Source organism: Rattus norvegicus, chromosome 9 (assembly GCF_021556685.1).
Source record: "Rattus norvegicus strain SHRSP/BbbUtx chromosome 9, alternate assembly SHRSP_T2T, whole genome shotgun sequence".
In the NCBI taxonomy this organism is placed as follows: Eukaryota; Metazoa; Chordata; class Mammalia; order Rodentia; family Muridae; genus Rattus; species Rattus norvegicus.
In genome coordinates this window covers 122,920,616-122,944,614 of record NC_141542.1, presented here as the reverse complement: position 1 = coordinate 122,944,614, position 23,999 = coordinate 122,920,616, and the positions used below count along the sequence as shown (strand labels likewise).

The 23,999-nt window shown below is 45.9% G+C and overlaps 1 protein-coding gene across 7 annotated transcripts in view; it reads left to right on the top strand.

Moving 5' to 3' along the window:
* Arhgap28 (Rho GTPase activating protein 28) overlaps positions 1-23,999 on the top strand; it is a 166,928-nt gene that overhangs the window by 132,267 nt on the left and 10,662 nt on the right. For 5 of the 7 annotated variants that reach the window (XM_087565628.1, XM_087565630.1, XM_087565626.1 and 2 more), the window contains exons 6-16: positions 1,090-1,174; positions 3,389-3,531; positions 4,431-4,596; positions 4,699-4,790; positions 6,644-6,721; positions 11,268-11,430; positions 14,225-14,307; positions 15,356-15,553; positions 16,159-16,272; positions 20,337-20,393; positions 22,540-22,664. In XM_087565628.1, coding sequence (XP_087421754.1) covers positions 1,090-1,174; positions 3,389-3,531; positions 4,431-4,596; positions 4,699-4,790; positions 6,644-6,721; positions 11,268-11,430; positions 14,225-14,307; positions 15,356-15,553; positions 16,159-16,272; positions 20,337-20,393; positions 22,540-22,664 — 1,304 coding nt within the window. The remainder of the gene's footprint in view (positions 1-1,089; positions 1,175-3,388; positions 3,532-4,430; positions 4,597-4,698; positions 4,791-6,643; positions 6,722-11,267; positions 11,431-14,224; positions 14,308-15,355; positions 15,554-16,158; positions 16,273-20,336; positions 20,394-22,539; positions 22,665-23,999) is intronic. The other 2 variants (XM_087565625.1, XM_087565627.1) reach the window with 1 other exon arrangement.

Here is a 23,999-nt window from a genome sequence, read left to right as displayed (position 1 = left end):
TTGGTAGATAATAACTCCGCGTTAGAATTCGTAGTTTTGAATGAATTTTTTTTTTGGTAGAAAGTCAATCTCTCTCTCCCTCTCTCCCTCCCTCCCTGCCTCCTTCTGTCCCCCTCCCCCTCCCTCTCCCTCTCTTTCTCTCTGGTACTCGCTTCCAGACATGAGCAGAGACTCACTCTGTAAAACTCAGCTTCTAATAGAAGAAACAGGGCACCAAGCTGTGTGGCAGGGTTTCTATGTGGAAGGAGCCAGATTAAGAATGGGGATTTGACTTAAAAGATCATTTCTTAATTTGGAAAAACCTTTTGGTGTTATTGGTTTGTGTTTCTTTTGAGACAGGATCTTACTACGTAAACCATGTTACCCTGGAACTTACTGTGTAGGTCAGACTGGTCTAGACCTCTCTATGTAAAGATGGATGGCTTAAAGCCCTCTATACATAGAGATCAGGCTGGTAGAACTCACTTTGTAGACCAGCCTGGTCTGGGACTCAGTATTTAGACCAGGCTGGCCTAGAACCTGCTATGTTGATCACACTGGTCTATAACTTCAGCTGGTGTCTTTTCCTCTTGTGTACTGGGATTACAGGCAGATACCCACCACACCTGGCCCAATAGTTAACGTTTTTGTTAGTTGTTGTGATTCTGTATCTCACATTGAGAGAACTGATATGCTAACATTAGCACTATGACTATAATTGGAACAATGTATCCAGATTAACAGATGTAATTATCAAATACGTATCATCAAGCATTCTAGCTGCTACATTTTTGCAGAAGCAGCTTATGAATAAGAAGGTAGAGTTAGTTATGAATACTTCTACAGAGTTCCTTTGAGAAACTTGGGCAAGCTGCACCCATCTAAACCAACCGTGGAGACAACTGGGATCATTGCAAACCATTTGTGAGATGGAGAACTATATTTGTGAAAAAACACACAGCTTACAGAACATAAATCTGACCGAGATGAACGGAGGGCTGGAGAGACGGCTTAGCTGTTGAAAGCTAGGTTTACAACCAAGAATTTAGAAGATTAAGGGTCACTGTATTTGTAATAAATGTTTTCTGCTCCTCTTTCCTTGCTTGGCAGTCAATACTTGAGGCTATCCCAGATATTCCCGTTCATACCAATGGATCTGCAGACACTGAGCAGTCGGTTCAGCGTGGGCTGAGTGGTAAGTGGCATGTCCCCTGGTGAGGCTGTGCTGTCCCCTGGTGAGGCTGTGCTGTCCCCTGGTGAGGCTGTGCTGCGCCTTCTCCCTTTGGATCTGCCATCCAGTGCAGTTAGCAGTTAATTTTGTTTTCAGTATTTAATGTAACACATCCACTTTTAACACAGACTGTGTTAACACCACAAGTGTTACACAGTAGTTATGTGTAACACCATAACTGTATACATAGTACTTACGTCTAACACCATAAATATGTACATATACTTGCCTCTGGTGATACTTGAGTAGGGTACACAAGTATGGGTAATGTTTGATGGATACATTGTATACATACACTGGATAGTGTTTGTGTCAGGCTGAGCCTATCTAACTCCTAAGCATATCTTACCATTTACAACATTCTTTCTGATGAAGCTTTTAAGTTCCTTTCTTGCCAGTTTCTGAATCATGTAGCACGTGATTGTTATAGTCGGTCACCGTGCTTGGCAATGGTGCCTCAGAACGCCTTAGTCTTATCTAACTGTGCTCTGCTGCTCGTGCTCATGGCTCTCCCCATCTTCACTTTTATTCTGCATGATGTGTTATGATTCTGTTGCTTCCAGCACTCCCTCCCTCACCCACTTCAGACAGCCTATTTTGTCACCACAGACAGTGTTAACCCAGATAAATGGGAAGTGAAGCCGTCCTTCACTTCCAACAAGTATGGTAAGAGATTATCACTGGGGCACTGGCCTTGACTTCTGCCTCTCCATAAGGACCATATATCCAGTGTTACAAGGAGGCTTCGAAGCTGCCTCATCCAAGGCTCCCAGTTACTGAGGGAGTAAGCGTGTGTTGGCCTTGGGCAGCTTCTGATGTACAGGCTATCCGTGCTGACTCTTCTCTGAACTTCTGACACTGGAGACACTCATGGTGGAATCCCCCTAGTCCAAGGCCGGGCCCCCGAGTCCATGCCTTCGGGATTCCTCTCTTTTGAGAAATGGCACATTCTCTCTTTGGAGAAGCACAGCTTCCACTTTCACCGTCTACATCCAACTGCAAAGAGGCGGTGATGAAAGCATCCCAGAATTGATCATGGCGATGGCTGCCCAGCTGTGACCTGCCACAGTCCATCAACTTCATCGAATTGCCTGATGTGCGAATTGTTTTTCAATATTGCTAATACCGAAAATAAAATAAGCAGGAGGAGAAACTTGACAGAAAAGCTTTCCCATCGGTCTGTTTACTTACCGCCCGGGCTCTGGTTGTGATCATAGCATCAGAGACAGACACCCACCCTGCTTGGTTGCTGCTCTCCAAAGGTTCTAGCCTTCCTTCCCCCGTGCACAGCACAACCCTCTGCAGAAGTCAAGCATCCTGACCCACCAACCCTCTGCCCCTTCCTAACTCCTCTGCAGCCCTTTGCTGAGCTCTAGCTCCTGTTCATACTCAAAACTGTAAGGCATTCATTTATAAGCTCCCTCCCACCCCCAGATTTTAATGTTGACACAAGCAGCTCTCTTGTTAATCTTACTGATTAATTCTGCCTCCTGTCATTCTGATCTCCTTGACTTTTAGTCAGGGTTCTAAGGAGGCAGCAGAAATAAAAGGTGTTTGTAATCAAATGATTCTTTTACATTGCACGTAAAAACGTTTGGCAGGCAAAGGAACAAGATATCCTGTTGGACTCCTACTCTGAAGTCAGTTTCGTATTGGACAGTTGGTTTGCAACAAGAAATCATTTGCCCTAATTCACAGCCTGGCTTGAGAAAGGCGGCTGTGGGACATTTCTGTCATGTGACCCAGTCAGGTGCTGCTTAATGTGCGTCATGCGAATGCTAGGCCGGTATCAAATTATAGAAATGGAGAATAAGTTCCCCGCATACCCAGCGGTGGAGTTCACACTGGATAATCTTAAAAGCCATTTGTGCTTGTGAGAGTAGAGGGGAGTTTTTAACCTCAGAGGAACACAGAGATACATTCCAGACTTAGCCTCTAATCCTTCTAAACATTTATTACTCGTAAGAGCTTAAAATGTTAAAAATTGGATTGGACGGTTGTTTTGGACACTGGTAGACGTGTGTCCGTAGTGAAGGTCGGAGCAACACTGTGTTACTAGGGAGCCAGGCTCTGTGTCCCAGATTTCGGTACCCCAGCATACCTTGTAAATATTGGTAGTTGACTTTTCCGAGGATGGCTCAAGGGTGTATTACATTTCTTGACTCTTGTTTCATTTAGATGATGATTATCTAGAGAAGAACATTCCACCAGAGGCTGAAGAGCTATCCTTTGAGGTGTCTTACTCAGAAGTGGTGACAGAGACCCCAGACAGAAATAAATGGAAGAAGTCAGACATTAAGAAAGAAGACTATGTCTTACCTGTGAGTAAAGCCTCTGCGGTCAGTCTGATAACTTCCCGAGATGCCTTCTGTGTCGACCTGTGGATTGTTTTTTTCTTTTCTGTATGTGTAAGGGAGCTGGGGAGGCCAGGCACCAGCACTGTGTGTCCTCTGGGATATGCCTTGATGTGTTGTTTTGAGTGTGTGCACCTCACATAATCCTGATTTCAGAACAATGGCATGTAGAGGCCTTGTAAGAAGGCAGTTGCTGGGCCGTGGGGATGGTGCAGTGGGTGAAAGCACTTGCCAGGCAAGCACCATGACCCTCCAGCACCCACGCGAACATGCACATGGTAGAGCTCATCTGTAATTTCAGAGCTCCCTGCTGAGATGAGAGGAGGGGTTCAGAGGAGTTCAGGGTTCAGGTTCCCAGAGTTTATAAGCCAACTAGTGTTACAATCTCAGCAGCCAACACTAATGAGACTTCGTGTCAAGTAGGGTGAGAGGCAAGGACTGACTCTGACGCCTACATACCTGCTATGGCAAGCCCACCTACGGGTACACATAGAAATGTGTACATACACACAGCTTCTGACGTCCACACTCCTGTTATACAGCGAGCCTAACTATGCTTACACACAGAAATGTGCCCATACACTCAAGCACAGATCGATGGAGAAAGAAGAGGAGGCTGTTGTCACAGCTGCGGTCCGGCCATGTCCACAACCATGACAGCTACTATATCCACCCTTCAGGGTGCTGTTTTGCCTCTAATTAGCATAGCCTTGCTCTATTCGTGTTCTTAAACCACTACTCACTCACTGTCTCTTTGGCCCAGGACTCTCTTCGTAGGTATTAACCAATAGGTTTTGTTGTATAAATTTAGAGTGTCCTGATTTCATTTGACTAAAACAAATAAATGCTTTCACTGTATCTTTTAGAAATTTATTGTTCAGAAAACGAGATTTGGGTTGACCGAGACGGGGGACCTGTCTGCCGAAGACATGAAGAAAATCCGCCATCTTTCTCTGATTGAGCTGACGGCCTTCTTCGATGCTTTCCGGATACAACTGAAGAGAAACAAAACAGAGAGAGTGAGAGGCCGAGGTAACTAAGAGGCCAGGCTGCCGTCCTCAGTGCCACCCTGGGACACAAGGACATGTTCCTGACTCTCACGTTTTCTTCCTCCCTTGGTTCTTTTCACTGCAGACAACGGGATTTTCGGAGTGCCACTTACAGTCCTCCTGGACAATGACCGGAAGAAGGACCCTGCCGTGAAAGTTCCCCTTGTGTTACAAAAAGTGAGTCATGTGCAAAAGACCAGGGAGACAGTGAGCTCAGTGGGCGCTTTCTCTTAGAGTTAAAGATGGCCGAGTCCCCTTGAGGTCGGACCATTGCTTATCACAGAGGCTGTGTGTCTGTGTCTCTGTGTGTGCCAGCACACATATGTGTGAGCCCCTGAGGGGATGAGATGATGTCAGATCCCTTGTGCTGGTGTACAGGCAGAGGTGAGCCTCTCTGTGAAGATGCTGGCAATTGGACTCAGTGTCTGCTCTTAACCACTAAACTGTCTCTCCTGCCCCACTACTCATTTACTTTTAAGTTGTGCATTTTTAAATACGAGTAGCAACTGAACCATGCTTACCTAAGTTCGCATTTACTCAACAGTGCCTCCCGGTGGCACACTTAACACCCCAGGTCTTTATCACAGACCTTGCTGGATTTTAAATAGTTTGTAAAGGATGCACAAAACCCTGGCTGGGGAAGCAGACTTGATTTACCCACACGAACAGCTCTGCATCCTCCCTCTTCTCCTCATGGAAGTGGCTCTCGGGGCTTCATCCTGAGCTGCTTCCTCGAGTATTGTGATCAACTGGCCAGTGAAGGAGCAGGGAGGGTACGGTGACAGCCAGAAGATGCTGGCACCTCTCTGTCTTCTGTGGGGAAGGGCTGTGCCAATGGTGTCATACATATCCTGTGTCATCAGCATGGAGAGGCCCAAGGGGCAGGGTTTTTTTTTGTTTGTTTGTTTTTTTTATCTCCTTGCAAACTGGGGCAGAAAGGATGAGCTAATTTCAGAGGTAACACGGCTCATGCCTAGCCCAGAGTCCTTGAGCTCATGTGCCAAGCCCGGAGTCCTTGTCACCGTGCTGCCCTTCCTCCTCGGAAATTAAAGCACAAATGACGTGCTTTGTCCTAAATGTCAAGGATGGATTTGGAAAAATCAACTTTTAAAAAACCATGACAATTCAGCACGTTTACAGGCATAGGTGTAAAACCCAGCCCAGAACGTAGCAACAGCACTGATCGTGAGGTGCTTATAGATGCTAAGTGAACGGTGTAGACTCATATTACATCCTCAACTCAGCAACCAGCAGCCATTCTGATGGCTGTTGTCCTCTGCCTCACTTAAGGCAATCTGAGGCGCTGTCCCTCAGCCACTACGAGACAAGAGCGCCTTCTTTCCCCATCCCTGAAGGAATCTGCGGTGTGCTGTTGCGGCTCCCTCCAGCCTTCTGAACCTAGGACGCTTGCTTCCCATCCCCATGCCTCAGCCTGCCTCAGAAGGGGGAAGAATAGGACAGGTCAGGGTTGAGAGAATAGCAGGGAAGGTCAACACTGCCACCACCATCATGTCTTCACCGCCATCAACACAGTCACCATCATCACCACTACCGCCATGAGCGTTTAAGAAAGTCCTTACTTAGTCTTCTAGAATTCCTTAAGTTCGTAGTCAGGTCCTTTGCAGCCAATGAGGGTAGATTTGGATGAGATTGAGCGCATGCAGGGTAGTGTGGTCGTAGACACACAGTGTGATTTAGACTTTGATCCTAGTGGTTGATCTGCATAAGAGAAACGATAATCATGTTTGAAAGAGGCCAGAAGAAGATCACAGTAGATAAGAGAACATACCCAACAGCGTCCATGGGTAGGATTTGATGTTGGGAAGTTATAGCCCAGAACTAAAGGAGAATTCACTGGCTGGCAAACCAGAGGCAGCGTTAACCTTGTTGAGTAGTCATTAGTATTTCAGACATCACTCCTGTATCAGGTTCACAGGTACAGTTAGCTGTCTTCCGATTATTACCCTCACTATTCATGTTTGTCACCCTACAGAGATAGTTCATTTGTGTAATTTATTGTTGATTTCTAGTTTTTTCAGAAAGTGGAGGAATCAGGTCTGGAATCGGAAGGAATCTTTCGACTGTCTGGATGTACTGCCAAAGTCAAGGTACTCAGTGCTCTCTCTTCCTAGATAAAGACACAAGCTGTCTCAGTCAGTGTTCAGCCGCTCAGGACCAGTGAAACATTTATAAAATAAAGTATTTGGTTAGGGGCTTGCTTATAGTTTCAGAGGGTGAGTCTGTTGTCATCATGGCGGGGAGCAGGGTGGAGACATGGCAAGACCATGGGAGCAGCAATTTGCTCCCATGCTGCAGCAAGTTGCTATGAGTTTCATCATGATCAGAAGGCAGACGGAATAAAAATAGGCTTAGCATGGGCTTTTGAAAACTCAAAGCCTACCTCCAGTGACACTTCCTCCACCAAGACCACACCTCCTTCGTGAAGCCACACCCACTTTGTGTGGCCACACCCCCTTCATGAGGCCATACCCCCTTCATAAGGGCACACCTGCTCTGTGAGGCCACACCTATTTCACGAGATCACACCTACTTCGTGAAAGCCACACCTCCTTTATAAGGCCACACCTCCTTCGTAAGACCACACCTCCTAACCCTTCTCTAATTGTGCCACTTCGTGATGACTAAGCGTTCAAATATATGAGCCTATGGGGGACATTCTTACTCAAGTCACCACAACCCAGTTCCAGTGAGCATCAGAAATCTAGTCTTTGTGGCTGTCATTGTTCCTTCGATAGTATCGCTTGGCTTGCCGCAATACTCCTCGGTACTTCTGGTTATACGTTTCTTCCATGCTGCGATTCTTAGAACCTAGAATAGAGAACCATTTCCATCCAAACTGTTGCTCATCTACACCTGGCCCTGTTTAGGGGATCAACCGTTTCGGCTTGCCAAGTTTCTTTGGCCTTTGGGAGTCTTTGAGAATATGGCCCGTTGGCTTTTACGTGCATTGCTAATTGCTCTCAGCTGAGACGCATTCTTAGTTTCTTCCTTGGGTCGGATTTCGTCTAAGAATCTGTAGCAGTGCCTGTAACCACCAGAATACACACTCGGCTGCTCTGAAACCCAATTCCATTTATGGTAATGAAACCCCAACACAGCAGCAATGACTTCCATTGCTTTGCCTTCTTAGACCCACACAGGCAAGCTCTACAGAAAAGCAAAGAGTCCTTGAAGAGAAAATTTTTTCTGGCAAGTTTCTAGTAAAATATCTTTGTGTTTCCTTTTGGGCACACACAATGAGGAGTCCATGCCTAGCTTTTGGTCACCCCAGTCTGTGGACACCCAGTGATGGGCCTTGAAAAGAACGTGCACTTGGTAGTGAAGAAATGATTGTGATAAGCCAGTGAAAGAAAAGGCACGGGGGTAGGGAGGCACCCCTTCATTAATTCACTTAAGCACACATTTTGGGGAGTCTATTCCTATGAGAAGGCTCAAGGTAGAAATTTGGAAATATGGTAGCATATTTCTTGAGTGGAAAGAAAAGTAGGCTGTGTCTATTGGCTCCTCCAGAGAAAAGGTGGATGGAGAAAGAGACAGTAGGACATGGGCTATGGTGCAAGCTTGTCACTTCCTCCCAACAGGGGGCCCCTACACTGGGCTAAATGGGGCAGCCTGGACCATCTGCCAGCTCAGCCACAGACTAGCACAGGTGCTGGGGCCTGACCAGCTGACAGGATCAGCCACCTGAACCTCTTATAAATGAATGTGGCCAGGTTCTCATTTGAGGGGATGTCTGAAGCTGGGCACGTTGGGAGTTACGACTCCGTTCAGCGAGGAGCCAGTTAAATTCTAACACAGTTTCATTTGGAAGGCAGATAACTTCCTAGTGGCTCCTGAATTGAGTTAGTTTCAATGTATCATGTTCCGTTCCTAGGCAAGCCCCCGGGGAAAGCACGAAGTAATGGGGAAGGAACGTGGCCTGCTTTGGTTGTCTGAAGTTATCAGCTGAGTCAGAGTCTCCAAAGAGAGCCAAAGAGTCCGGCTTTCCAACCAGAGTCAAACTCCATACCTCTAAGTCCCTCTATATGCAGATCCACTGTGAAAAGATTCTTATGTGCCCCACATTTGACATTAGAGTGGAAGTTACTTTTCTTCATCTACCCTTTGTGTGAAAACTGCTAGCCAGAGGCTCATCACCCTTCAGCGTGTCCACAGACACAGACATTCCCAAACTGAATTTAGGGCAAAGTCTTTTTCCCTTACGGGGTTTGGTGTTGTGTCAGCCGGTTTATTCTGCCTCTTGTTAGTCCACAAATACAATCCAGATGTTTTCGTAGTTGTGGCTTCAGGAAAGCAAGCATGGAAGAAATCTGGGCCAGTGAGCAGAAACTGGGGAAATGCTGCGGTTAGAGAGACAGTGGTCGTGATACATTGCCCCGGACTTCATATCTCCTTTATTCAGTCAAACCTTCAGTACCTGTGCTTGTCAAGTTTTCTGCCTTGCTTTTCTCATCCTTGAAGTATATTTCCTACAGAACAAGCGTGGGGGGAAGGCAGTTTTTAAAAAGCCATCCTAATTATTTTTGATTCGAGCCAAGTAAATGACAGCAGCCATTTGAGGGATGCTGATATTGAATGGTCCAGCCTTGGCTTTGCGTTCTACATGATTAGTGGGCCTGACAGGGACTCAGGCCTGAGAGGAAGCTGCTCACCTAGAGCCAAACGAGAGCACTGTTGCAAAGCCAGCTCCCAAATTTGAGGCCCACAGATCATTTGGAACCAATTTAATGCTTTGGAATGCTCAGTGATTTTCTTTTCAAAACATCGCAGAAATTTGAGCCAAACGCTGGGGACATGTTTTATGGAAGAAGGCAGACTGTTGGACGCGTAAGCTCCCCTCTCCTCTGCCGCCCGCTCCAAGTTTGGCTGTAGATGCTTTGGAGTTATGTTACCTTGTGTGTTGGTTTCCCTTCTGGACTTGGTAGCTTCAGGCTGGGTCTTTGCTTTATTAGTGAAGATGCTTCAGAAATTGATGTAGCCTTCTTTGTGCTCCAAGGAGACTTAAGGACAGGGCTTTGATCTGCCCGTGCTCTCCTTAAGGGTAAACAAAACATAGGTTTTTATTGATTGATTGATTAGCTGGTTGTCTGGTTGACTGACTGGTTGGTTGATAGGTTGGTTGGTTGGTAGGTGGGCTGGCTGGCTGACTGATTGGTTAGTTGATTGGTTGGTTGGCTGACTGGCTGGTTGGTTGGTTAGTTGGTTGGTTAGTTGGTTGGTTGGTTGGTTGGTTGGTGGGCTGGTTGGTTGGTTGATTGATTGGCTGACTGGCTGACTGGTTGGTTAGTTGGTTGGCTGGTTGGTTGGTTGGCTGATTGACTGGTTGGTAGGTGAGCTGGCTGGTGGATTGGTTGGTTGGTTGGCTGGTTGGTTGGTTGGTTTGTTGGTTGGCTGACTGGTTGGTTGGTTGGTTGGTAGGTGGGCTGGCTGGTGGATTGTTTGGTGGATTTGTTGGTTGATAGGTTGGTTGGTTGGTTGTCTGTTGGGTTTTTTGAGACATAATCTCACCATTTGAACCCAGGCTGGCTGCATACTTAATCAGTATCCTGCCTTGGCACCCAACTCAGCAAGCTTGACACAGATCTCAGTTTCACAGATCTCAGTTTCACAGCCTCTGGAAGCCATGGAAGCGCTTGTGTCTGGCATGTTAGTGAACTGCTCTTGATGGGAGATGAAAAAAATGGCTGTCCCTTCTCAAGGCTAAAAGTAGGCTTCTCAGAAGAATGAGACAGAGGCTCTAAAAAGCGCAAGGCTACTGGAGTGTCATCTAAGTATCTCTTTAGAGCAGTGGGTATCAGTGACGGAGGTGATTCCAACTGTCTATTGTTTGAGGTAAACCCTCACATTCAAAGGCATGGTAAAAAAAAGTGAGTTTGACCACAGTAAAGAAGTTTAAAGAATGGTTCCCACTGATAAACAATGAACCAATAATACAGACTTCTTCAAGTAGGAACTTAATGTGAGTGGAACTTATGGAGAGAGGCCTGGTGCTTTAACACAAGCTGTTTGCATAGTGTATTGGAGCAAAGGGTCGGGCAGGCATACCAACATGTGGAAGACATGTGTGTGAGCATGTATGTGTGTGTGTGTGTGTGTGTGTGTGTGTGTGTGTGTTGGCAGAGAGCCGCTGTACCCATTCCAGGAAAGTCATTATTGTGCCTGCAGTGAAGTCAGAGTTGCTTTATTGGGGCATCTCTCATTCCACATGTGAAAGAGGGGAGAGGCATATGCTCACGGCCTGACTTAGCAACAGAAGGGAGGGCGCAGGAAGATTATGATGAAAGGAAAATGGCAGTTTTGCCAAAACTGAGCAAAGAATTTATCATTTGGAGGCTGTGCTATCCCACCAAAACCACAGAAGTGAAGCTACAGAATCAGTAAAGAGGTTTTATATCTGTGCAGAATCAGCCAATTGTTTCAAAATTATGACTATTTTTCAGGATAGCTCTGGAAATGCTCTTAAAAATTAATTCACAAACAGGCTTTCCAGTTCAGTCTGGTGGAAAGGTTAGGGTTAGCAGGTGTTAACTTTAGCTGTTAAGTTGCAGACAAAAAGAATTTGTGCAGTGGTGGTGGGAAAGAGGCCCTGCCGTTCGGCCTCCCTGAGTACTGACCAACTGCTTTGCTTTGCAGCAGTACCGTGAAGAACTGGATGCCAGGTTCAACACTGATAAGTTCAAATGGGACAAAATGTGTCACAGAGAAGCCGCGGTCATGTTGAAAGCATTCTTCAGAGAACTGCCCACCTCTCTCTTCCCCATTGAATATATCCCTGCCTTCATCTCTCTGATGGAAAGTAAGTAAAGAAGTTAAATAGGATTAAATACACTCAGACATGAGGTGACACAGCGTGGGAGGTGTGGGGTGCACCGTGAAGTGCGGTTGGTTACACTGTGCTGACTGCTGGCATCTGTGGGACCCGGGGGTGAAAGGCCATTTATGGTGGTCCTGGGTTTGCATCTCTAAATCAGATTGTTGTTCTTAACTTTCTAATTTTCTGAGGAAGAAACCTTTTGGTTCTTTTAAGGATAGTTTTTTTTTTCCAATTTTTAAGGTAATTTTCTCAGTTCTGGAATTTCCAGTTGATACCTTTCAATAGTTTAATTCACCTGTTGGCAGGCCCTGTCTCCCCCATTCATTGTACGTACTTGCTTTTGCTTTCACACTGTTTGCGTACTTTGAGAACTGCTTTAAAACCTTGTCCACTAGTTCCAGCCCCTGTGTCATCTCATGATCTGGGTCTTCTCCAGAATGGGTGAACACTCTTCCTCCTTTGTGTGTGCAGTTAGTTTAGATTCTGTTCTGAATGACATGTTCGGCTGTGGTGTCTAAATAGGTCATTTGCTTGGTAAGACCAAAGCTGCCACCAATCATCAGTACAGTGACTCAGCATTTGTGTGTGTGTGTGTGTATTTGTGTCCGTGTGAGTGTTTGCTGTGTGTGTGTGAGTGTGTGTCTGTGTGTGAGTGTGTATCTATGTGTGTGTGAGGAGTGTACGAGTATGTATGTGTGTGAGTGTGTATGTATTTGTGTATATATGTGGGTATGTGAGTATATGAGTGTATGTGTGTATGTATTTGTGAGTACATATGTGTGAGTGTGTGTCTTTGTGTGAGTGTGTGAGGGTGTGTGTGAATATGTGTGTATTTGTGAGTGTGTGTATATATGATTGAGTGCTGTGTGTGTGAGTGTATGAGTGTGTGTTGTGTGTCTTTATGTGTGAGTGTGGGTGAGTGTATAAGTGTGCATTTGTGTCTGAGTGTGTGAGAGTGTGAGTGTGTAAGTGTATGCATAAGTATGTGTGTGAGAGTAACTGTGTATAGGTGTGAGTGTATGTTTTTGAGTGTATGAGTGTGAGTGTGTGAGTGTGTGTGTGTGTGTGTGTGTGTGTGTGTGTGTGTATTGGAACTATCTTCTTCATACTACATGGAATTCAGAGGGCACAGAGTACTTACCACTCATGTGCAGTTACTTTCTCTTTTCGGTCTTGGCCTCCAACTTGCTGGTTCAGTTAAAGGACTAGGTGGTTTGTCAGACAGGAGAGAGAAAGCTCTGTGCTAGGAAGCATTAAATAAATTAGCCACAAACTGTTAATGAGACAGTGTATGGCCGAGCTCCATCAGTAAAATGAAAATGGAACATTTGCCAAATCAGAGTTTTAATTGAGACAAGGACATCGTAATTCTCTGAAATGGAAAGAGCTCCCACACCTGCACACCTGCGTGACGACACAGCTACATGCCTATATGTCTGCATGCCTACATGCCTACATGCCTGCACACCTACATGCCTCCATGCCTACACGCCTGCATGCCTACATGCCTGCACACCTACACGCCTGCATGCCTACATGCCTATATGTCTGCACACCTACATGCCTGCATGCCTACATGTCTGCATGCCTGCACACCTACACTCTTGCACGCCTGCATGCCTACATGCCTGCACAGCTACACAGCTACATACCTATATGCCTGCATGCCTACACGCCTGCACACCTACACTTGCATCTGCATCTCTTGTCTTTCACTCCGAGATGTTCTGGGATTGATCACACCTGAGACAAGGCTCTCCAATTCTAGAGAATGTCTCATCTGAGTGTGGTACTGTACATGTTCTTCTAGGTCCTGGTATTTATACATTACATGCTCACATCAGTGCACGTTAGCCTTTACAACATTCACACACACACACACACACACACACACACACACACACACACACACACACACAATGCTGCAGTAGGCTCTCACTTGAGGTTTTCCTTACTATGCTGCTCAGTGCTTTTACCAACAACCTATGGTCTCCAGCCAGATCGTGAAGGGTCGTAAATGTAGCCTCCAGCTTGAGAACTCCCGGGACTCCAGATCCCATGCTTCTGCAGACACTCTTCACCAGGAGATTGTTTGGAAGTGCGGAAAGCACTTTAAATTTTCAGCATGGATGGCTGTACATTATCCTGCGTGGATGGCCTCCCTGAGCGTGAAGCCAGCCCTCTGGCGCCATCTTGTGTCATCAGGGAATAACATTCTCTACAGCCTCTAAGACTAACCACTTCCCAGATATGTCTGTATGAGACAGTAGCACTGGTCATACAAGCAATGTGCCCACGCATACAGCGATGACTTTTGGGTACTGACTTGAACATCATGTGTGTGTGCAATCCTCATGCCAGCCCCGCATATGTGCAAAACGGGTGAATGCCTTAGCACTAAGTACAGGATACGAACCTGGTGGCCAAGGGCTGCCGTGTCCTTGAGCGCAATGCTTACTTGCTTTTGAGTTGAGCTTTGTCCTCTGTTTCATAGAGTAAGGCAAGGTCTATGGGAAAAGGAAACTGTCCTGTAAACCTGTAATGATTTAAAGGATCTTTTTGGCTACCTGCCCGTAAACCGGCATCATGGGATTGAAAGGGAGGTGACAGACTGGGGCTCTTGTCCAAATGAACAAATTAACATTGTTGATCTCAAAAGCTGGGTCCTTCCCACTAAGCTGTCAGGCCCCTCCTGTGCAACCAGATGTTCGCACGATGGCTGACAGAATGCATCAGGGTGGCTTCAAGCATGTGATTATTTCTGTCTTCTTGTTAGGAGGACCTGACATCAAAGTGCAGTTTCAAGCCTTACACCTCATGGTCATGGCCCTGCCTGATGCCAACAGGGACACAGCCCAGGTAAGTGGGGCTCACCTGGGGGAAGCAGAAGTGTGACAGCTCACAGAGCCGTCTGCATGATGCAGCCCCCCACTGCCTTGCATACTCCCTGTCATGTTGCCGTGAGGCAGACACAAAGATGGAGATTCTAGAACTCTTTCTGAACATCAACAGATCGTGAACAGACAGACAGACACACCGAGTGGTAGAATCCAGACTTGAGAAAGCAAAGAGCTTCCCTCTGGGCAATTCAGCCTCTTGGTGAAGTGCCAAAGGTTTTCTCATAAGGGTCTGCACCTTGGGAGTTTAGCGCACTTTGAAAATTACCAAGTTTCCTTTCCTTTTCTCTTAATGCTTACAAAAGCCGCACATAAATATCTGCTGTTCCAGGTGAAGATTTTATAATTAACAAAAAGCAGTCAAAAGAGCCAGGCATTGTGGCGCATGCAAGTATTGCCAGGACTTAGGAAGCTGAGGCAGGGGGATCACAAGTTGCAGGCCAGTGTGAACAACGAAACAAGCACAGGAACAACTTCAGAAAGGCGACATGTCTAAAGTCATGCTTTGAGACATTCGCCTGCCTTTGCTCTTGGGCTGAGGGAGGAGAGACTCCTGTTGCTTAATTTTTTTTTTTCCTCAAGGAAACAGTAAATTGCTATTGACAGCAGGGCTTTCAATTGAGGGCGTTTTTACATAAAGAATTATTTTCCTTCCTGCACAGCAAAATTGCATTTATTTTGTTTGAACTGCAGTGTTTTCCTCTCCCTGGTTGATGTTTAATTTCAATATTTGTCAAACTTGTTTAGGATTAAAAAGAAAGTCTATTATCTGCAGACTCCATGGTAATACGCCCGTAAGAAGGGAATTACTTCATAAAGCAGACAGCTGAATTAACTGCTCGTGTTTCTTCCTCTAAGCAATTTAAGGGGACGCAGGACACGTTTGTTCACCGTTGCCTTCGGGCACCTTCCTAGCAACACAGTGAAGGCTGTAGGGTGTGTGGTCACCATCAGAGAAGCCCCTCAGTGGTTCACAGGGGCTGTGACTCGGTTCTCCTGTCTCCTGTTAGGCTCTGATGACATTCTTCAATAAAGTGATCGCCAATGAATCCAAGAACCGCATGAGCCTGTGGAACATTTCCACGGTGATGGCGCCCAACCTGTTCTTCAGCAGAAGCAAGCACTCCGACTGTGAGGAACTGCTGGTGGCCAACACTGCAGCCCACATCATCCGCCTGATGCTGACGTACCAGAAAATTCTGTGGAAGGTGAGTAAGGCTCCGAGGGCTGTCCAGTGTCCCTGTGAAAGACACCATCTGCAGGGAGATGTGAGAGCTCTCTGGAGTAAGTGACTCTTGAAGACAGAAAGAGGCAGAGATGTGAGACAAACAATTCACGGTTGCTTGCGGCGTCCACGTACAGTCAGCCTTCCCCATCCATGGGTTCCTCAGCTCTGGATTTGATCAAGCATAACTCCAAAGAGCATCCCAAAATTGTATATAGGTACCAAACTTTCTTGTCACCAGTCCCTAAAAAGCATAATAAAACAGTGCCTTACACCACATGTGCATCAGAACAGACATCGTAAATTGTCGAAAGTTGATTTTAAGTATAGAGGAAGATCCATGCAGGTTATGTGCAAACGCTATACCACGGTTGAGCATCCAAGGGTTTGAGAATCCAAAGGTTTCCTAGAACCAGCTCCCCTTGGAGACCGAGGGACAGCGGGACACTCTTTAGACATGTTCAAAGCATGTTTAAAACCCTCCTCATTTTTCCAATCTCAGGGACAAATGAGTGCTGAAGTGACATTTCCATATCCAAAGGCTGAACCTACTGGGTGCTTCCACTGAAGGGTCTCTTCCTTCTCCAGGTCCCATCTTTCTTGATCACCCAAGTCAGAAGGATGAATGAAGCCACCATGCTGTTGAAGAAGCAGCTCCCAAGTATGAGGAAGCTACTCAGGAGAAAGACCCTAGAGCGGGAGGTGAGAGCATCGGTGGGGCAAGGGGTAGATCCACAGCAAGACTGGCAGGTCACCCGTCTCGGCTTTCACTCCCCAAAGGAGGGTGCCACTCAGACACCACACAGATATCGTGGAAAGTCCCAACAAACAGAGCACCATGGTGTCTCTGTCGTGCGGAGTTACGTGCTTTGGGGTCAGAGTCCCTGAAATGTCACTGTCACGAAGACTGTTTGGTGCTCTGCAAATGACTTATTAGAACGCCCTTTCCGTGGTCTACACGCAGGCAGATTGTCAGCCTTGGATGTGAAGTGGCCCCCAACGTTCCAAAGAACACTTGGTCCTTGGCTAGTGGCCATTTGGGAATGTCGTGGAACTTTTAGGAGATGGAGCCCACTTACAGGAAGTGGGTCACTGAGGTGGGGTCCTGAGGGTTTATTTTCCGTTCTCACCTCCTCTCAGCTCTGAGTGGAGGCTGCAATATAAGCTGCCAGGCCCCTGCTGCTGCTATCCCACCCTGCCCTTTCTGCCATGGTGCATGCATACCTGTGGAGCCATAAGCCAGAGTAAGCCCCTTCACCCTTCAGCTGGTTCAGTCAGGGTGTTCTGCTGCAGCACTAAGAACGTACCTGGGATGGTATATCAAATAAGCAGGGGAAAGAGATTTCTTTGGTGATCGAAAAATGCAATAGATACTTCTCAATTTTTTAAAAAAACATTAAACTCATAGCACTCCCAGAGATTTCGTATCGAGCACACTTATTTATGTGGGGGTAGACATGGAAGTGTTTTTCAAAATAATTACCTTGCTTTAATTAAATGTGGGGGTGGCAGTGCAATCCAGGCATTGATTTTATGCAACTCTGAGAGTGCCAAAGCTTGCCATTGAAGGGATAAGGGATCTAAGTGTCACGAATACTCAGGAGTAGGCAAGATCGAGAGACCAGCTGTGGGGACGGTGAGCCAGGGCCACGGGTACAACAGTGATACAGATAGTGGTGCCAGTGTGAATTTGTGCATAACAGTGAAGGAGGTCTAAGCTCCCCCTTGAAGGGAGAAAAGACAATCATGGGAGAATGCAGGAAGGGGTGCAGTGTTTGCCAAGGCAGGGAGGTCAGAGACGAGTACTCATTGATAAACAATCACAACTAACGTCTGTATTCCACTTATTGATTACACGAAAAATGATGCCTTCCTGAAGAAAACCAACCTGTTTTTTTCCTCTGTGCTGGGATCAAACTCGGGACCTTGCCTTGCTAGGCAGCTGGGCTGTCACTCCAGGAACAAGCTAACTGCTCAGCAGAACCAGCGGGTCGGTTAATTTGACGGATTTTTCAGCCTAAGTCCAACATTCGGACTTTGTCAGAGACAGTTCCTTTAGAAACTATTGAAGCAGCTTTGTTCAATACTTAGGATAGGTAGAGCTGGTCTTTTTTGACTGGGTAGTAACTTTATTAAAGAATAGACATTCTGAATGTTACAATATCGCCAGTGTGGCCACCTTAGAAGTAGATCGTGGGGCTTGGCCCAGAGCTCAGCGGTAGAGAGCTTGCCTCTTACTTAAGAGGACTTAAGTTTAATCTCCAAAACCAACATACACACGCAAGTATATGCACAGGCACACACATACACACATATATAAGCACATACACATATGCATGCAAGCACATATAAACACATACAAATGCATGTACACATATACACACACAAACACATACACACACAAATACAACATACGCACAAATGCACAGACATACTCACATACACCAGCACATACACATTTGCACACATACATGCACATACACCAGCACATACATATTTGCACGCATACATAAGCACATACAAACACACACATGTACACACACAACATACAAACACATACATGCACGCACACACTCATATACATACACGCACAGGCATAACAAAGCAACGGAGCCTCCCCTCTAGCTTGTCTTCCTGCTGTTCACATGTGTGATCTAGCCTGCATGTGTGTACAGCCCTCTGACTCCTAAGGAACATGTGCGCTCCAGCCTTTTCAGTGATGTAGTGTTCCCTACCTCTTACCTATTGTAGTCAGTAACCATGCACATACTAAAAACGTCCCTAGCATTGTGCCTGAAGCTCTGTTAAGTTCCAAGACAGGTAATATGCAGCCAGGCCATTTGAGCCAGATAGATCACAAGTAGTTGGATTCTTGGAGAATGAACGGCATTCTGCTCCCTTAGGACCTACGTCCAGGATATGGGCAGTGACGGGCATCAGGATAGGGAGTAGGCTATTAGTCTTCAGATGTCGGCTCCTCCAGATCTGAGGAACCAGGATAGGGATGTGGAAGTGAAAACACGCTCTGAGGTCATGGGAGGGTTGTGAGGTGGCAGTCACTGTGAGCTACGTGCTCAGGTCAGGGTTGACTTGGTTGCATTCTGAGACCGTGTCTCCAAAAAATAAATAAAAGTAAAAATAATAATAATATAAAAAACCAGCAACAGTAAAATACCACCCAGTCTGCTGGTCTTAGGAAGGTGGGGTCAGTTTCCTCCACTCACAGCCTGCTGCAGCCTGCTGATCTCAAGAGGGTGAAGTGGAATCCACCCTGGTGCTTTCCTTGGCTGCACTCTTAGTGTCCAGAGATCTGACAGGTTGATAGTGATGGTTTGTGGGCTTGTACGCTTGTCATTTTCACTCTGGAAGAGTTTAAAGGCAAAAGAATGGCACAGTTATAAGAGCCCAGTGCGGTTAGAAGGGCCTGGCACAACTCACCTCCTGCTTGGAGCCCCAGTGTCCCTATTCCAAATTCCAGGACAGACCATGGTGTTCATTCCGCAGACAGGTCATTAGAGTGGACTCTCACAGTGTCTGCAAACCACGTCATAAACTCTGCTTACAAACTACAGTGCTGTAGGAATGCTGATTATTTTAATGCCTTGATGGTCTACAGAACACTAGGCTGTACATTCTCCAGATGTAAGCACCTAAAGACAAAACATTTCCATTCCATTATGCCACACCTTCGTGCATAATCTTGATCACAAGCCATCAATCATCAAATTACAAATGCTGGGAAGTGAGGTGTCTCAGGTGCTTTCTGCCTGGCCCTGAGAACCTGCGTTCAATCCCTGGGATCCACATGGTGGAAGAGAACTGACCCCACAAGCTGTCCTCTGACCTGCACAAACATTTACACCCCCAAAGAGGTAAATAAATAAATACAATCAAACTTTGGAAGGGCTGTAAGATAAAATTTAGTCACTGCTGACTTCCATCCTGGAGAAAATGGTAGCACCCAGGGTAGGGCGTCCACTGAAGCTCACACGTGTGTGCATGCCAGATCCTCTCTGCTCATGCAACAAACATGAATGTGCCCAATCCTCTGTATGGACTGGCTCTGCCTGTGAACACTGGAAATATCCATAAGTCACTGCTACTTTGTTTCTAAGCACGTGTAGACCCTTTCTGTGGTAACTCTTCTCTCCGCAGTGCCTAGCAGCTTATTGACAGAACGTTTCTAGTGCGTGAGGTAGGATAATCCAGCTGAACATGGCAAAGCATTTCAGGAGGACATGCGTGGTTGAGGTGTTCCTGGGTCATGTTCTACAAGGCTCTGCTTGAGGACCAGTGGGCTCTGGCATGTGTGGGTTTTAGACTCAATGCTCTGACAATCCCAGTGGTGACTACATGCACTCCCCCTACCTCACGTGACTGGCAGCAGACGGGAAACACTGTCTCTTGTCCTGCTTCAGAGGCTTAAGAGGCAGTAGCGTGTACCCCATCGTAGTGCCCTCGCCCCCTCTGCTTCTTCTCTGTATTCCTCTACAGATGTGCAATAGCTTGGTTAGGCCAGATCACTGAACCCCACCCCGTAGCATCCGATCTGTTCTCCGTGATTTGAATTTCAGTGACTAAACTAGCATGTATGTCACTGTTTTCAAATTGAAGTTATGTTCAAAGTTGAATTTATAAATGAGGAATTGTGGGGTCAAAGTGTATAAGCACCATATTATTTGATAAATGCCCAAGCATTCATTTCCCACAAGGACTGTGGGATTCTCGGGGTCAATCTGAAAGATGAAATGTATTGTTTTCTTTAGGTTTCAAACCCCAAGACCTCAAAGGTACCACAAAAATCACCTTCCTCAAGAAGAATGGTAAGTTTTTTTTTCTGGTTAGTGGTGTGTGTGTGTGTGTGTGTGTGTGAGTGAGAGAGAGAGAGAGAGAGAGAGAGAGAAAGAGAGAGAGATACATGTGAGAGAGAAATGTGTGAAAGAGACTGTGTGAGAGAACATGAGTATGTATGTTTCTGAGTGTGTGCATGTGTGAATGTATGAATGTGTATGTGAGTATGTGTTTGTATATATGTGTGTTTGTATGAGGGTATATGTGAGGGCATGTTTGAGTATGTGTATGTGTGAGTGTTTATTTATGTGTGAGGATGTGTGAAGGAGAATATGGGGGGGTTGAGTGTGCATATGTGTGTGATGTATGTGAATGTCTGAATGTGTGTGTGTTTTGTGTGAGTGTTTGAGTATTTGTGTTTGAGTGTGTGTGTGTTTGTATGTGTGCCTGTGTTTGAGTATTTGTGTTTGAGTGTGTGTGTGTGTGTGTGTGTGTGTGTGTGTGTGTGTGTGTGTGTATGATGCTGGATATGAACAGGAAGACTTCTATCACTCTTTCCATTTTTCATCTTTGAGATGGTCTCACCATGTAGCCAAGGCTAGCCTTAAACTGACAGCTATCTCACCTCTGTGAACTGAATATGAAGATGATAGGCTTGTGCCACCATGCCCAGCCCCCATAGCTCCCCACTCCCACTATCTTCTTGTCTGATGTGCGTCTTAATCTGTGCTTCAAGCTTGCTCCTTCCAGTTTGTACCTGAAGCAATGATACAGGAAGGTTAGCTGAGGTTCAGGTGCACAGTTACGCATCCTATATACAAGGTACCAAGGCATCAACATTATAAGGGGTGTGAGCTTGTTCTGTTAGGAGGCACTATAATGTGTGAGTATGAACTGATGTTACAGAGACATCTGGGGAGCTCAGACGAGAAGGTCCTGAGATGGTAGAAACAATATTTTAGGAATGTGGCCTTGACTGCAGTAAGCTGTGGTCTCTGTCCAAGCTCCCCCAACTCAAATCCCTCCACGTGACAAACTACCTTAGTTCTTGGTGATGATATTAGAGAGGAAGAAGTGTAAGGACTGGCCCAGTATTACACACTGTGCTAAAACTACCACAACAGTGTACCACAGAGGGGATGTGTACCACAGAGGGGATGGCCAAGACAGGAGAGACCTATGCTCTTCGGATTTTGGAGCTTAAAATCGAAGTGAAAATGTCAGTCAGTTGGTTACTTCTGAGGACTGTGAGGGAAAGATCTATTCCGGGATCCTCTGATGTCAACAGTCCTTGGCCGATGATTCACTCTAGCCTCTACTGTCGTCTTCTCACTGCGTGCCCCCTCCAGTCTCCACCATCGCCTTCCCACAGTGTCCTGTGTGCTTGTCCTTTCTAGTCTCCACTGTTGCCTTCCTGTGGTGTTCTCACCGAGTCCTCTGTCTCTTCTCCACTCCTTAGGACACAGCTCTTATCAGAGTAAGATATTTTGGGTTGATTACATCGTCACTAATTACTAATTTACTACTACTCTTTAGTATTTGAGTCTATTTCCAAATCAGGTCACATTTTCTGAGGTTCTGGGGGGGGGGGTTAAAACTTCAATATATTAGTTCAAGAGACCAGCTAACATAGTGCTCCAGGGCATACATCGTAACTCATAGACATGTATATACGTGTGTGTATGTGTGTGTGTGTGTGTGTGTGTGTGTGTGTGTGTCTTAAAGTAGGGTTTTTAGGATATTATTCAATAAAGATAATTGATAAATATTTTAATAGATATGTACACATAAAGATACTGATAAGTATCATTAGGTTTATATATACATTCAATAGATTTTATATATATTTCATTATACATAAGTGTGTGTATATTTTAAATTAAGGTTCCGAGTATATTGTTCAATAAAGGTACTGATAAATAGCCTCCAATATTTGTCGGAATCCACATTTTCTTCCCTGTGGTCCCCAGGCGTTTGAGTGATGTGCAGTGGAGTAGAGTCCTAGGTCAGTGTGGTGGTTGGTCCTCTGGTAAAGAAGGAAGGCATGCTCTAGTCTGGCTGAGTATTGGTCCTGTGTGCTCCTCCTTCTGCAAGTTCCTGATTTCCACCTCCAGAGTGCAGTCACCGACCTGACATTTGCCCTAGATTGACCGAGTTTTGGTCCTTCCTCCCTGACAGTCTGATGTGCCAGAAGGTGTCATAAGGGTCCACGCTCCACTTCTGTCCAAAGTGTCCATGGCCATTCAGCTCAACAGTCAGACCAAAGCCAAAGATATCCTGGCGAAGTTTCAGTATGAGAACAGGTAAGTGCACCAGGGTGCAGGCCACGCCTGCAGATGGGCGTGCACCAGGTGGGCCGCCCACACTCCTGCAGCTGTTGCTTTGCAGGTTCACGTGTGGATTCCATGGGTTAAGATGGGAGGATGGTCAGACAACAGGATTATCACCAACAGGCCAGGTTCTAAAGGTGTTGGAACTACGGGATTCTTTTACTAAGATTTATTTTGATCTTGAATTTATGCATACATGTGTCTGCCTTGTATGAAGGTACCCGCAGAGGCCCAGTTATGAGCGGGTCTGGGAATTGAACTCAGTTTACTGGAAGATAGGCAAGCCTTCTTAATGGCCGAGTAGCCTCTCCAGCCCCATGACTCTTTCCTTGAAAATGTGATTTAATCAATGGGTTTTATCTTCCATTAAAACAAGAAATATGGCCATTGGTTTTGTCCATATCTTGATCTATTTCTAGAAGTACCACATAGGCTCCCTGGATACCATGACCGCTCCTTTTAAAGCCTGTAAGCACTCACTCAAGAGTCTGAATGATGTCCATGGCTCTTAGCACGCATCCCCAGACCTGTCCATAAAAACGAGCATTAGCCGACACTATAGGAGTGCGTACTCACATAGAAACAGCTGACCCTACAGTTTACAGATGACGAGAAGCACCTGCCCAAATTTATTAGCTGGAACATGGGTGTGGAACGTTGTATTATTTCTAGTGAAGTTCATGTGCATCCTTGACCGTTTGGAGCACACTCAAATGAGGTCGTCTCATTTGGCAAAGAGCACTTCCTCGTGCAAGGGCTGTGTCTTCATTTGTATGATAGTTTTGAAAAGACAGTTTTGTTACGCATGGGAGGTAAGTTAGTGAGTATGACTGGGGAAGGTAATAGACATGGTCCTAAGGGCAACATAAAGGGGCCTGTAGTATTTGAACTCTTGGCTGGGATAACGAGCCTCTCTGACAGTGTATTGAACTTAAAGCACAGGGACAAAATGTTGGTGTTTTCTGAATACAAGGAGTAGATTTTGATATCCTGATTGGGGTGTTATGTCACAGCTTTCCAAAGCATTGCCACTGGTGAAAATGTGCACAAAGAATTCGTATTGTTTTTCAAAGCTCTACGTAAAGCTAGAGTTACCTGGGGGGTGAGGGGGGATGGGACATAGAAATGCAGAAGCCAGAAGCAGGCTGGATTGGTAGACATGAGGCTGGTTTAAGGGGTGGAGGGGTCTAAACTGACAAAGCATATATTAGTCCTTCAAGTTGTATACTTGTGATTCACCTGCTTTATGTGTAGGGAAACATACACACACACACACACACACACACACACACACACACACACACACAC